We start from the raw sequence: 15,226 nt of genomic DNA, 5'->3' as shown, positions 1-15,226 counted from the left end.
AGAGGTCACTGACCACGCCCCAGCTGACCACGCCCACCTGGGGACAGAGACACACCCACCGGGGTCACCCAGAGGTCAACGACCAAGCCCCAGCTGACCACGCCCATCAGGGTCACTGACCACGCCCCAGCTGACCATGCCCATCAGGGTCACTGACCACGCCCATCAGGCTAATTGACCACGCCCTAACTGACCACGCCCACCTTGGGACACAGGGACACGCCCATCAGGGTCACTGACCGCGCCCCAACTGACCACGCCCATCAGGGTCACTGACCACGCCCCAGCTGACCACGCCCACCTGGGGACACAGGGACACGCCCATCAAGGTCACTGACCACGCCCCAGCTGTCCACGCCCATCAGGGTAATTGACCACGCCCTAACTGACCACGCCCATCTGGGGACAGGAAAACACCCACTGGGGTCACCCAGAGGTCAATGGCCACACCCTAACTGGCCATGCCCACCTGGGGACAGGGAAACACCCACCAGGGAGCATGGACCACGCCCTAACTGGCCACGCCCACCTGTGGTCAGGGACCACGCCCCAACTGGGGACTAGGGAAACACCCACTGGGGTCACCCAGAGGTCAATGGCCACACCCTAACTGGCCACGCCCACCTGGGGACAGGGACACAACCACCCAGGGGCCACAGGCCCCGCCCTGACCACGCCCACCTGGGGACACAGGGACACGCCCATCAGGGTCACTGACCACGCCCCCCTGGGGACAATGGACACACCCACCGGAGTCACCCAGAGGTCACAGACCACGCCCTGACCACGCCCCCCTGTGGTCACCCAGGGGGTCACTGACCACGCCCTAACTGGCCACACCCACTTGGGGACAGGGAAACGCCCACCGAGGTCACCCAGAGGTCATGGACCACGCCCTAACTGGCCACGCCCACCTGGGGTCACTTTGGGGTCAGCACCGCCCCTGGGAGCACCAGTTTGTCCCAGTGCCCATCCCAGTGTCCCCGGTTCCCATCCCAGTATAAACCAGTCCCTCCCAGTTCCCCCCAGTTCCCATCCCAGTCCCTCCCAGTTCCTCCCAGTCCATCCCAGTTCCCATCCCAGTGTCCCCCCAGTATCCCCCAGTATTCCCAGTTTCCCCCAAGTTCCCATCCCAGTCCCCATCCCAGTTCCCATCCCAGTATTCCCAGTCCATCCCAGTTCCCCCCAGTCCCTCCCAGTCCCTCCCAGTATTCCCAGTCCATCCCAGTTCCCATCCCAGTATCCCCAGTTCCCCCCAGTCCCTCCCAGTCCCTCCCAGTATTCCCAGTCCATCCCAGTTCCCATCCCAGTATTCCCAGTCCCTCCCAGTCCATCCCAGTCCATCCCAGTATCCCCAGTTCCCCCCAGTCCCTCCCAGTTTCCCCCCTGACCTGGAAGTGTCGCTTCCCCCAGGTGACGACGACGGGGCCACCGGAGTCACCTGTGGGGGGAAACTGGGATGGACTGGGAGGGACTGGGAGGGACTGGGATCAAACTGGGAGGGACTGGGAGGGACTGGGAGGGACTGGGATGGACTGGGATCAGACTGGGATGGACTGGGAGGGGACTGGGAACAAACTGGGATGGACTGGGAGGGACTGGGATGGACTGGGATGGACTGGGATGGACTGGGAGGGACTGGGATGGACTGGGATCAAACTGGGATGGACTGGGATGGACTGGGATGGACTGGGATGGACTGGGAGGGACTGGGATGGACTGGGATGGACTGGGATGGACTGGGAGGGAACTGGGATGGACTGGGATGGACTGGGAGGGACTGGGATGGACTGGGAGGGACTGGGATGAACTGGGAGGGACTGGGAGGGACTGGGAGGAACTGGGATGGACTGGGAACAAACTGGGAGGGACTGGGATGAACTGGGATGGACTGGGATGGACTGGGAGGGACTGGTTTATACTGGTCTCTAGTGGTTCCTACTGGTTTCTACTGGTTTGTACTAGTTTATACTGGTGCATACTGGTTTATACTGGTTTGTACTGGTTTATACTGGTGCATACACACCTGGGCAGGCGTTGGGGTCCACCTGGGGCTCGTGGCCCCCCAAGCACAGGGACAGACTGGGATGGTCTGTACTGGTTCCTACTGGTCTATACTGGTCCATACTGGTCCATACTGGTTTTTACTGGTCCATACTGGTTTTTACTGGTTTGTACTGGTTTATACTGGTTTATACTGGTCTGTACGTACCCGGGCAGGCGTTGGGGTCCAGCTGGGGCTCGTGGCCCCCCGAGCACAGGGACAGACTGGGATGGCCTGTACTGGTCTATACTGGTCTGTACTGGTCTGTAATGGTCTGTACTGGTCTATACTGGTTTATACTGGTTTATACTGGTTTATACTGGTCTGTAGTACCTGGGCAGGCGTTGGGGTCCAGCTGGAGCTCGTGGCCCCCCGAGCACAGGGACAGACTGGGATCATCTGTACTGGTTCCTACTGGTCTATACTGGTCTATACTGGTTTATACTGATTTATACTGGTTTATACTGGTTTATACTGGTCTGTACTGGTTTGTACTGGTCTGTACGTACCCGGGCAGGCGTTGGGGTCCACCTGAGGCTCGTGGCCCCCCGAGCACAGGGACAGACTGGGATGGTTTATACTGGTCTATACTGGTTTATACTGGTTTATACTGATTTATACTGGTCTGTACTGGTTTATACTGGTCTGTACTGGTCTATACTGGTCCATACTGGTTTATACTGATTTATACTGGTCCATACTGGTCTATACTGGTCCACACTGGTCCATACTGGTTTATACTGATTTATACTGGTCTATACTGGTTTATACTGGTTTATACTGGTTTATGCTGGTCTGTACGTACCCGGGCAGGCGTTGGGGTCCAGCTGGGGCTCGTGGCCCCCCGAGCACAGGGACAGACTGGGATGGTCTGTACTGGTCTATACTGGTCTATACTGGTTTATACTAGTTTATACTGGTCTATACTGGTTTATACTGGTCCATACTGGTTTATACTGGTCTGTACGTACCCGGGCAGGCGTTGGGGTCCAGCTGGGGCTCGTGGCCCCCCGAGCACAGGGACAGACTGGGATGGTTTATACTGGTCTATACTGGTCCATACTGGTTTATACTGGTTTATACTGGTCTATACTGGTCCATACTGGTTTTATACTGGTCTGTACGTACCCGGGCAGGCGTTGGGGTCCAGCTGGGGCTCGTGGCCCCCCGAGCACAGGAACCGGGGGGTGACGACGTCGTCCAGGGAGGTGACGTTGGCGTAGGGGGGGGGCACGGAGAGCGTCGGCCTCACACGGACCCCGCTGGGGACAGGGGGGACAGTGAGGGGACATTGGGGACACTGGGGGGATTGGGGACATTGAGGGGATTGGGGACATTGGGGACATTGGGGACAATGGGGGGCGTTGGGGAGACTGGGGACATTGAGGGGATTGGGGACATTGGGGACAATGGGGACAGTGGGGACAATGGGGACATTGGGGACATTGGGACATCATTGGGGACATTGGGGGCGTTGGGGACATTGGGGACATCATTGGGGACACTGGGGACAGTGGGGACAGTGGGGGGATTGGGGACATTGGGGACATCATTGGGGACATTGGGGACACAGTGGGAACAGTGGGGACATTGGGGGGATTGAGGACACAGTGGGGGGACACAAGACACAGGGAGGGGACAGATGGACATGAGAGGGGACAGACGGACACGGGAAGGGGCAGAGGTCACAGGGAGCACAGACGGACGGACACAGAGAGAACAGATGGACACACAGAGGACAGACGGACACAGAGGAGACGGACACGGGAAGGGACAGACGGACACACAGGGAGTACAGATGGACGGACAGACGGACACAGGGAAGTGACAGACGGACACAGAGGGGACAGACGGACACACAGGGAGCACGGACGGACGGACAGACGGACACATGCGGGTGACAGACGGACAGACGGACAGACAGACGGACAGACAGACGGACAGACCTGGTCCCCCAGCTTGATCAGCACCTTCTGGCGCTCGAGCCCCTTGGAGCCGCTCGGGTGCAGGAAAAACGCCTCGACGTTCTTGGGGGGCAGCAGCAGCCGGCCTGGGGGTCACACGGGGGTCATTGAGGGGTCACGGGGTCACACAGGGGTCACGGTAGGGTCATGGGGTCAGGGGGAGGTCACAGGGTCAAAAACGCCTCGACGTTCTTGGGGGGCAGCAGCAGCCGGCGGCTGGGGGTCACAGGGGGGTCACACAGGGGTCACGGGGTCACACAGGGGTCACAGGGAGGGTCGGGGGCAGTCGGAGGTGGGGGGATTTGGGGGATTTGGGGGGTCCTGAGGGGGTATTTGGGGGGGGGTCCAGGGGAGATTTGGGGGGTCCAAGGAGGTCCTGGGGGTCTCAGGGGGTCCCTGGGGTGTATTTGGGGGGGTCCAGGGGGGGTTTTGGGGGTCCTGAGGGGGTCTCAGGGGGTCCCTGATGGATTTGGGGAGGGGTCCCTGATGAATTTGGGGAGGGGTCTCTGGTGAATCTGGGAAGGGGTCCCTGATGGATTTGGGGAGGGGTCCCAGGTGAATTTGGGGAGGGGGTCTCCGGGGGTCCCTGGTGAATTTGGGGAGGGGTCTCACGGTGGTCCTTAGGGGATTTGGGGAGGGGTCCCTGATGGATTTGGGGAGGGGTCCCTGGTGGATTTGGGGAGGGGTCCCAGGTGAATTTGGGGAGGGGTCTCGGGGTCCCTGGTGAATTTGGGGAGGGGTCCCAGGTGAATTTGGGGAGGGCTCTCAGGGGGTCCCTGGTGAATTTGGGGAGGGGTCCCAGGTGAATTTGGGGAGGGGTCTGTGGTGAATTTGGGGAGGGGTCCCTGATGGATTTGGGGAGGGGTCCCAGGTGAATTTGGGGAGGGGTCTCAGGGGGTCCCAGGTGAATTTGGGGAGGGGTCCCTGGTGAATCTGGGGAGGGGTCTCAGGGGGTCCCAGGTGAATTTGGGGAGGGGTCCCTGGGGGTCCCTGGTGAATTTGGGGAGGGGTCCCAGGTGAATTTGGGGAGGGGTCTCAGGGGTCCCTGACGGATTTGGGGAGGGGTCCCTGATGAATTTGGGGAGGGGTCTCTCACAGTGGTCCCTAGGGGATTTGGGGAGGGGTCTCAGGGGGTCCCTGGTGAATTTGGGGAGGGGTCTCAGGGGGTCCCTGGTGAATTTGGGGAGGGGTCCCTGATGGATTTGGGGAGGGGTCCCAGGTGAATTTGGGGAGGGGTCTCAGGGGGTCCCAGGTGAATTTGGGGAGGGGTCTCAGGGGGTCCCAGGTGAATTTGGGGAGGGGTCTCACGGTGCTCTTCGCACGAGCTCCTCTCTGGCAGCCGCAGCGCCCGGGCCGCGCCCTCGGTGCAGGGGATGCAAATGGGGCTGGGGGCGACACCGGGAAATGAGGGGGGGGGGCGGCGCCCCAAAAACACCCCCGGGACCCCCAGGACCCCCCAAATCCCCCTCAAATTACCCAGGACCCCCAAAATTCCCCCCAGGACCCCCCAAAATCCCCCTCAAATCCCCCAGGACCCCCCAAATCCCCCCTGGGACCCCCTAAATCATCCCCAAATCCCCCCCAGGACCCCCCAAATCCCCCCTGGAACCCCCAAATCCCCCCCACGACCCCTCAAATCCCACCCAGGACCCCCTAAATCATCCCCAATTCCCCCCAAATCCCACCAGGACACGCCCCTAAATCCCCTCAAATCCCCCCTAAATCCCCTCAAAATCTCCTCAGGACCCCCAAATCCCCCCAGAATCCCCCCTGGCCCCACCCAGAACCCCCTTAATCTCCCCCAAATCCCCCCAAAATCCCCCCAGGACCCCCCCAAATCCCCCCTGGCCCCACCCAGGACCCCCCTAAATCCCCTCAAATCCCTCCGGGACCCCCCAAAATCCCCTCAAATCCCCCCATGACCCCTCAAATCCCCCCCAGGACCCCCCAAATCCCCCCTGGCCCCACCCAGGACCCCCCAAATCACCTCAGGACCCCCCCAAATCCCTCCAGGACCCCCCAAAATCCCCCAAATCCCCCCCAAATCCCCCTCAAATCCCCCCAGGACCCCCCCCAACCCCCCCCTGGCCCCACCCAGGACCCCCCAAATCCCCCTCAAATTCCCCTAGAACCCCCCTAAATCCCCCCAATTCTCCCCAGGACCCCCCCAAATCTCCCCCAAATCCCTCTGGGACCCCCCCAAATCCCCCCTGGCCCCACCCAGGACCCCCCTAAATCCCCTCAAATCCCCCCAGGACCCCTCCAAATCCCCCTCAAAATCCCCCCAGGACCCCCCCACATCCACCCAGAACCCCCTAAATCTCCCCCAAATCCCCCCATGGCTCCACCCAGGACCCCCCTAAATCCCCTCAAATCCCCCCTAAATCCCCTCAAAATCTCCCCAGGACTCCCAAAACCCCCCCGGGACCCCCAAATCTCCCCAGAATCCCCCCTGGCCTCACCCAGAACCCCCTAAATCTCCCCACAATCCCCCCCAAAATCCCCCAGGACCCCCCAAATCCCCCCTGGCCCCACCCAGGACCCCCCAAATCACCTCAGGACCCCCCTAAATCCCCTCAAATCCCCCCAAATCTCCCCCAAATCCCCCCAGGACCCCCCAAATCTCCCCCAAATCCCCCCAGGACCCCCAAATCCCCCTCAAATCCCCCCGGGACCCCCCAAATCCCCCCGGGACCCCCCAGTTCCCACCGCTGGGTGTCGCTGGGCGGCACCGCCCGGTCCAGCTGCACCAGGGCCACGTCGAAGTCGTAGAACTCGGGGACGCCGCGGTCGCGCCGGGAGCCGGGGCTGAAATCGGGGTGCAGGAAGAGCCCCCGAACCCCCCGGTGCTCACGGGAACCTGGGGAGGGGTCCCCAAAAATACCCTGAGACCCCAAAAAACCCCCAAAATCCCAACAGGAACCCCCAAAATCCCACCAGGAACCCCAAAAATCCCACCTAAATATCCTCAAATATCCCCAAAATCCCATCAGGATCCCCCCCCAAAATCCCCCCGGGGCTGAAATCGGGGTGCAGGAAGAGCCCCCGAATCCCCCGGTGCTCACGGGGACCTGGGGAGGGGTCCCCAAAATCACCCTGAGACCCCAAAAACCCCCCAAAAATCCCACCAGGAACCCCCAAAATCCCCCAAATATCCTCAAATATCCCAAAATCCCACCAGGAACCCCCAAAAATCCCACCCAAATATCCTCAAAAACCCCCAAAATCCCATCAGGATCCCCCCAAAATCCCACCAGGAACCCTGAAATCAAACCAGGAACCCCAAAAATCCCACCAGGAACCCCAAAATCCCATCGGGAACCCCAAAATCCACCCAGGAAACCCAAAATCAAACCAGGAACCCCAAAATCCCACCCAGGAACCCCAAAAATGCCACCAGGAACCCCAAAAATCCTACCAGGAACCCCAAAATCACACCCAGGAAACCCAAAAATCCCATCAGGAACCCCCAAATCCTCCAAATGTCTCCCCAGGTGTCCCAGGTGTGTCCCCAGGACATTGGAGATGTCCCCAAGTGTCTCCAATCCATTCAGGGCTGTCCCCCCCAAGGTGTCCCCAGGTGTCCCAAATGTCCCCAACCCATTCCAGGATGTCCCCAGGTATCCCAGGTGTCTCCCGGGGTGTCCCCAATGTCCCCAGCCCATTCAGGGACATCCCCAGGTGTGTCCCCAGGTGTCCCACGTGTGCCCAGGTGCCCCCAGCCCATTCAGGGATGTCCCCAGCTGTTCCTCCCAGGTGTGTCCCCAGGTATCCCAAATGTCCCCAACCCATTCCAGGATGTCCCCAGGTGTCCCCTCCAGGTATCTCAGATATCTCCAGCCCATCAGGGGTGTCCCCAGGTGTCCCAAATGTCTCCCCAGGTGTCTCAAATGCCTCCCCAGGTGTCCCCAGCCCATTCAGGGACATTCCCAGCTGTTCCTCCCAGGTGTCCCCAGGTGTCCCCAGGTGTCCCCAGGTGTCCCAGGTATCTCCAGCCCATCAGGTGTGTCCCCAGGTGTCCCCAGCCCATTCAGGAACATTCCCAGGTGTGTCCCCAGGTGTCCCCACCGATGTCCACGCCCATCCGGGCGGGCTCGTCCTCGGAGCTGAAGCAATGGGCAGTGCCCCAGGTGTGCCCCCCAAGCTGTGCCCCCCAGGTACCCCAGGTGTCCCCAGGTGTGTCCCCAGCCCCCCCAGGTATCCCAGGTGTCCCCAGGTGTGTCCGCACCGATGTCCACGCCCATCCGGGCGGGCTCGTCCTCGGAGCTGAAGCAATGGGCAGTGCCCCAGGTGTGCCCAGGTGTCCCAAATGTGCCCCCAGATGTCCCCAGCCCATTCAGGGATGTCCCCCCAGGTATCCCAGGTACCCCAGGTGTGTCCCCAGGTGTGTCCCCAGGTGTGTCCCCACCGATGTCCACGCCCATCCGGGCGGGCTCGTCCTCGGAGCTGAAGCAATGGGCAGTGCCCCAGGTGTGCCCCCCAAGCTGTGCCCCCCAGGTACCCCAGGTACCCCAGGTGTGTCCCCACCGATGTCCACGCCCATCCGGGCGGGCTCGTCCTCGGAGCTAGAAAGCAATGCGCCGCCGTCAGCACGAAGTACGGGGACACCAGCGAGCCCTGGCAGCGCTCCTGGCCCCGCTGCGGCCTCTGCAACGGCGGGGAGGGGTCAGGTGTGCCCAGGTACCCTCCAGGTGTGCCCAGGTGTGCCCCACGTCCCTCCAGGTGTGCCCAAGTACCCCCCAGGTATGCACAGGTACCCCCAGGTGTGCCCAGGTGTGGAGCCCTGGCAGCGCTCCTGGCCCCGCTGCGGCCTCTGCAACGGCGGGGAGGGGTCAGGTGTGCACAGGTACCCTCCAGGTACCCCCCGGGTGTGTCACAGGTGTGCCCAGGTACCCCCAGGTGTGTCACAGGTGTGCCCAGGTGTGCCCAGGTGTGCCCAGGTACCCTCCAGGTACCCCCCGGATGTGTCACAGGTGTGCCCAGGTGTGCCCAGGTGTGTCACAGGTGTGCCCAGGTGTGCCCCATGTCCCTCCAGGTGTGCCCAGGTACCCCCAGGTGTGTCCCAGCCCCCTCACGTGTGTCACAGTCCCCCCAGGTGTGCCCCAGGTGTGCCCCAGGTGTGTCACAGGTGTGCCCCATGTCCTTCCAGGTGTCCCCAGGTGTCCCCAGGTGTCCCCAGGTGTGCCCAGCTGTGCCCAGGTGTGCCCAGGTACCCCCAGGTGTGCCCAGGTGTCCCCAGGTGTCCCCAGGTGTGCCCAGGTGTGCCCATGTCCCTCCAGGTGTGCCCAGGTGTACCCAGGTGTGCCCCATGTCCCCCCAGGTATGCCCAGGTGTGCCCCATGTCCCTCCAGGTGTGCCCAGGTGTGCCCAGGTACCCCCAGGTGTGTCACAGGTGTTCCCCAGGTGTGCCCAGGTGTGCCCAGGTGTCCCCAGGTGTGTCCCAAACCCCCACAGGTGTGCCCCAGGTGTGCCCAGGTACCCACAGGTGTGTCCCAGATGTGCCCCAGGTGTGCCCCAGGTGTGCCCAGCTGTGCCAGCTGTGCCCGCTCTCACCGTCACCGTCACCGTCACCTCCCAGGGGTTTTTGTGTCGATGTCCAGGTGTGTCCCAGGTGTATCCCAGGTGTGCCCAGGTGTGCCCATGTCCCCCCAGGTGTGCCCAGGTGTGTGCCCAGGTGTGTGCCCAGGTGTGTGCCCAGGTGTGCCCTCTCACCGTCACCGTCACCGTCACCTCCCAGGGGTTTTTGTGTCGGTCGTCGTCCGAAAACTCCAGGCTGACCCCGCACAGCCCCAGCGTGGAGCTCTCGTCTGTGGGATTTGGGGAGATTTGGGGCTTTTGGGGATTTTTTTGGGATTTTTGGGGTTTTTTGGGGGTTTTTTTTTTGGGGGGATTTTTGGGGAACTTTTGGTGGATTTTTGGGATTTTTTGGGGATTTTTTTGGGATTTTGTGAGGATTTTTTGGGATTTTTTTGGGGATTTTTTGGGGAATTTTTGGGGGATTTTTTGGGGATTTTTTGGGGATTTTTTGGTGGATTTTTGGGGATTTTTTTGGGGATTTTTTTGGGGATTTTTTTGGGGAATTTTTGGGGATTTTTTGGGGATTTTTTTGGGGTTTTCTAGGGTTTTTTGGGGAGATTTTTGGTGTGGTTTTGGGGTTGTTTTGGGGGATTTTTGGGGGATTTTTTGGAGATTTTTGGTGGATTTTTTTGGGATTTTTTGGGGATTTTTTGGGGCGTTTTTGGGGGCGCCAGGTACCGATCATTTTGTGGAACACCTCCTGCAGGTCCTTGATGTCCCTGAGCACGAACGAGTGCGTCTCCCCGCTCTTCTTGGACGCCAGCGAGTCCAGGAGAGTCCGGTCCTGCTCCTCGCCCAGCCCGAAGGTGTAAATGTCTGGGAGGGGAAAAAAATCGGCCTGAAAACAGCCCAAAATCAACCCCAAAAAATAGCCCAAAACAGCCCCAAAATCAGCCTGAAAAACCCCAAAATCAACCCCAAAAAATAGCCCAAAACAGCCCCAAAATCAGCCCAAAACAGCCCAAAAAACACCCCAAAATCAGCCTGAAAACACCCCAAAATCAACCCCCAAAACCAGCTCAAAATCAGCCTGAAAAACCTCAAAATCAACCCCAAAAAACACCCCAAAATCAGCCTGAAAAAAAACCCCAAAATCAACCCCAAAAAATAGCCCAAAATCAGCCTGAAAAACCCCAAAATCAACCCCAAAAAATAGCCCAAAACAGCCTCAAAACAGCCCAAAATCAACCCCAAAAAATAGCCCCGAAACAGCCTCAAAATCAGCCCAAAATCGGCCTGAAAGCAGCCCAAAAATCAGCCTGAAAGCAGCCTAAAGAACACCCCAAAATCAGCCTGAAAACCCCAAAATCAACCCCAAAAATAGCCCAAAACAGCCTCAAAATCAGCCCAAAAACCACCTCAAAATCAGCCTGAAAGCAGCCCAAAAAACAGCCCAAAATCAGCCTGAAAAACCCCAAAATCAACCCCAAAAAATAGCCCCAAAATCAGCCTGAAAAACCCCAAAATCAAGGCCAAAAAATAGCCCAAAACAGCCCAAAATCAGCCCAAAATCGGCCTGAAAGCAGCCCAAAGAACACCCCAAAATCAGCCTGAAACACCCCAAAAATCAACCTGAAAGCAGCCCAAAAAACACCCCAAAAACCAGCGCAAAACAGCCCCAAAACACCCCAAAATCAGCCCAGAACAGCCCAAAATCAGCCCGAAAAACCCCTAACCCTAACCTAACCTAAAAGCCCTAACCCTAACCCCAAATCAACCCCAAAAAACAGCCCCAAAACAGCCCCAAAACTACCCCAAAAATCAGCCCTAAAACAGCCCAAAATCGGCCCAAAAAACCCCAAAATCAACCCCAAAAAATAGCCCAAAACAGCCCAAAACCAGCGCCAAAACCACCCCAAAAATCAGCCCTAAAACAGCCCAAAATCAGCCTGAAAACAGCCCAAAATCGGCCTGAAAGCAGCCCAAAAACCACCTCAAAATCAGCCTGAAAGCAGCCCAAAAAACACCCCAAAATCAGCCTGAAAAACCCCAAAATCAACCCCAAAAAACAGCCCCGATACAGCCTCAAAATCAGCCCAAAACAGCCCAAAATCAGCCTGAAAACAGCCCAAAATCGGCCCAAAAAAACCCCAAAATCAACCCCAAAAAACAGCCCCAAAACAGCCTCAAAACAGCCCCAAAACCACCCCAAAAATCAGCCTGAAAAACCCCCAAATCAACCCCAAAAAATAGCCCAAAACAGCCCCAAAATCAGCCCAAAATCAGCCTGAAAAACCCCAAAATCAACCCCAAAAAACACCCCAAAATCAGCCTGAAAAACCCCAAAATCAACCCCAAAAAATAGCCCAAAACCAGCCCCAAAACCACCCCAAAAATCAGCCCTAAAACAGCCCAAAAATCAGCCCTAAAACAGCCCAAAAATCGGTCCAAAAAACCCCAAAATCAACCCCAAAAAACAGCCCCGAAACAGCCTCAAAATCAGCCCAAAAACCCCCTCAAAATCAGCCTGAAAACAGCCCAAAATCAGCCTGAAAGCAGCCCAAAAAACACCCCAAAATCAGCCTGAAAGCAGCCTGAAAAACCCCAAAAATCAGCCTGAAATTAGCCCAAAAAACACCCCAAAATCAGCCTGAAAGCAGCCCAAAAATCAGCCCCAAAATCAGCCTGAAAAACCCCAAAAATCAGCCTGAAAGCAGCCCAAAAAACACCCCAAAATCAGCCTGAAAAACCCCAAAATCAACCCCAAAAATAGCCCAAAACAGCCTCAAAATCAGCCCAAAAACCACCTCAAAATCAGCCTGAAAGCAGCCCAAAAAACACCCCAAAATCAGCCTGAAAAACCCCAAAATCAACCCCAAAAAATAGCCCCAAAACGGCCCCAAAATCAGCCCAAAATCGGCCTGAAAACAGCCCCAATATCAGCCCCAAAACCACCCCAAAAATCAGCCCTAAAACAGCCCAAAAATCGGCCCAAAAAACCCCAAAATCAACCCCAAAAAATAGCCCGAAACGGCCTCAAAATCAGCCCCAAAACCACCCCAAAAATCAGCCCTAAAACAGCCCAAAATCAGCCTGAAAGCAGCCCAAAAAACACCCCAAAATCAGCCTGAAAAACCCCAAAATCAGCCCAAAACCAGCCCAAAAATCAGCCCTAAAACAGCCTAAAATCAGCCCGAAAAAACCCCAAATCAACCCCAAAAAACAGCCCCAAAAAATAGCCCAAAACACCCCAAAATCAGCCCAAAACCAGCCTGAAACACCCCAAAATCAAACCCAAAAACCAGCTCAAGATCAGCCCAAAACAGCCCAAAAGCAGCCTGAAAAATCAGCCCCAAAACACCTCAAAATCAGCCTGAAAGCAGCCCAAAAACCACCTCAAAATCAGCCTGAAAAACCCCAAAAATCCGCCTGAAAACAGCCCAAAAAACACCCCAAAATCAGCCTGAAAAACCCCAAAATCAACCCCAAAAAACAGCCCCGAAACAGCCTCAAAATCAGCCCAAAAACAGCCCAAAAATCAGCCTGAAAACAGCCCCAAAATCAGCCCGAAACACCCCAAAACCAGCGCCAAAACCACCCCAAAAATCAGCCCTAAAACTTCTCAAAATCAACCCAAAACCACCCCAAAACACCTCAAAATCAGCCTGAAAAACCCCAAAACCACCCCAAAAATCAGCCCTAAAACTTCTCAAAATCAACCCAAAAACACCCCCAAAAAACAGCCCCAAACACCCCAAAATCCCCCAGGATCCCCCCAAATCCCCTCAAATCCCTCCCAAAATCTTCCCCAAATCCTACCCAGGACCCCCCATATCCCCAAAAATCACCCCAAAATCCCCCCAGGAACCCCCAAATCCTCCCCAAAATCCTCCCAAGACCCCCCCTATCCCCCTCAGATCCCACTGAATCCCCCCAAAATCCCCCCAGGAACCCCCAAATCTCCCCAAACCCACCCAGGACCCCCCAAAATCCCCCCAGGACCCCCCAAATCCCCCCAAAATCCCCCTCAAATCCCCCCAAATCCACCCAGGACCCCCCAAATCCCCACCCAGGACCCCCCAGATCCCCCCCAGACCCACCCAGGACCCCCCAAATCCTCACCCAAGACCCCCCAAATTCCCCCCAAATCGCCCCAAATCCCCCCCAAGCCCCCCCAAATCCCCCCAAAATCCCCCCAAATCCCACCCAGGACCACCTCAAATCCCCCCCAGATCCACCCAGGACCCCCCAAAACCCCCAGGACCCCCCAAATCCCTCCCAGGACCCCCCTCAAATCCCCCATATCCCCCTCAAATCCCCCCAAATCCCCCCTGGGACCCCCCAAACCCACCCAGGACCCCTCAAATCCCCCCCATATCACCCCAAATCCCCCCCAAAATCCCCCCAGGACCCCCCAAATCCTCCCCAAATCCCCCTCAAATCCCCCCAAATCCCCCCCAAACCCACCCAGGACCCCCCAAATCCCCCCAAAATCCCCCCTCGGACCCCCCATATCCCCCTCAAATCCCATTGAATCCCCCCAAAATCCCCCCAAACCCACCCAGGACCCCCTCAAATCCCCCCCAGGACCCCTCAACCCCCACCCAGGACCCCCCAAATCCCCCCAAAATCCCCCCAAATCCCCCCAAATCCCACCCAAATCCTCCCCAAATCCCCCCAGGACCCCCTCAAATCCTCCCCAGGACCCCCCAAATCCCCCCAAATCCCCCAAAATCCCCCTCAAATCCCCCCCAAACCCACCCAGGACCCCCCAAATCCCCCCAGGACCCCCTAAAATCCCCCCTGGGACCCCCCAAACCCACCCAAGACCCCTTAAACCCACCCAGGACCCCCCAAATCCCCCCAAAATCCCCCCTGAGACCCCCCAAATCCCACCCAAATCGCCCCAAATCTCCCCCAAATCCCCCCAAATCCCCACCCAGGACCCCCAAATTCTCCCAGGACCCCCCAGACCCCCACCCAGGATCCCCCAAATCCCCCCAAACCCCCTCAAATCCCACCAAAATCCCCCTCAAATCCCCCCCAAACCCACCCAAGACCCCCCAAATCCCACCCAAATCCTCCCCAAACCCCCCCAGGACCCCCCAAACCCACCCAGGACCCCCTCAAATCCCCCCAAATCCCCCCCAGGACCCCCCAAATCCCCCCAAATCGCCCCCAGACCCACCCAGGAACTCCTCGCGGGGGTCCCGGGGGTCTCTCCCGATGCTCAGCAGCTCCCGGATCTGGTTCACGACAGGAACCGGGGACCCCCCCATGTTGGCACGGCCTGGGGGGCACAGAGGGGGCACGGGTGAGATTTGGGGGTCCCAGGGGGGTCTCGAGGGGATTTGGGGGATCCCAGGGGAATTTTGGGGGTCATAGGTGGGGATTTGGGGGGATTTTGGGGGTCCCAGGGGGGTCTCGAGGGGATTTTGGGGGATCTCAAGGGGATTTTGGGGGTCCCAGGTGGGAATTTGGGGGGAATTTCGGGGGTCCCAGGGGGGTCTCGAGGGGATTTTGGGGCAATCCTGGAGGGATTTGGGGGGAGTTTGGGGGTCCCGGGTGGGAATTTGGGGGGCACAAAGGGGGTCCCAGGGAGGAATTTGGGGGGGATTTGGGGGGTCCTAGGTGAGAATTTGGGGGGGATTTGGGGGTTCCAGGGGTTATTTGGGGGTCCCAGGGGGGTCTCAAGGGGATT

General features: G+C 58.3%; 1 protein-coding gene across 1 annotated transcript in view; it reads right to left on the bottom strand.

Moving 5' to 3' along the window:
* CFB (complement factor B) overlaps window positions 1-15,226 on the bottom strand; it is a gene marked incomplete at its 5' end in the record, with an annotated part of 29,705 nt that overhangs the window by 227 nt on the left and 14,252 nt on the right. The window contains 10 exon segments of the mRNA XM_074534232.1: window positions 1,392-1,441; window positions 3,173-3,306; window positions 3,991-4,094; window positions 5,317-5,393; window positions 6,718-6,868; window positions 8,237-8,285; window positions 8,587-8,655; window positions 9,721-9,815; window positions 10,264-10,401; window positions 14,714-14,815. Coding sequence (XP_074390333.1) covers window positions 1,438-1,441; window positions 3,173-3,306; window positions 3,991-4,094; window positions 5,317-5,393; window positions 6,718-6,868; window positions 8,237-8,285; window positions 8,587-8,655; window positions 9,721-9,815; window positions 10,264-10,401; window positions 14,714-14,815 — 923 coding nt within the window.

The sequence above is a fragment of the Zonotrichia albicollis genome, unplaced genomic scaffold (assembly GCF_047830755.1).
Source record: "Zonotrichia albicollis isolate bZonAlb1 unplaced genomic scaffold, bZonAlb1.hap1 Scaffold_400, whole genome shotgun sequence".
Classification (NCBI taxonomy): domain Eukaryota; kingdom Metazoa; phylum Chordata; class Aves; order Passeriformes; family Passerellidae; genus Zonotrichia; species Zonotrichia albicollis.
Note: the sequence above shows the minus strand (reverse complement) of the source record. Positions and strands in the feature narration are given on the sequence as shown.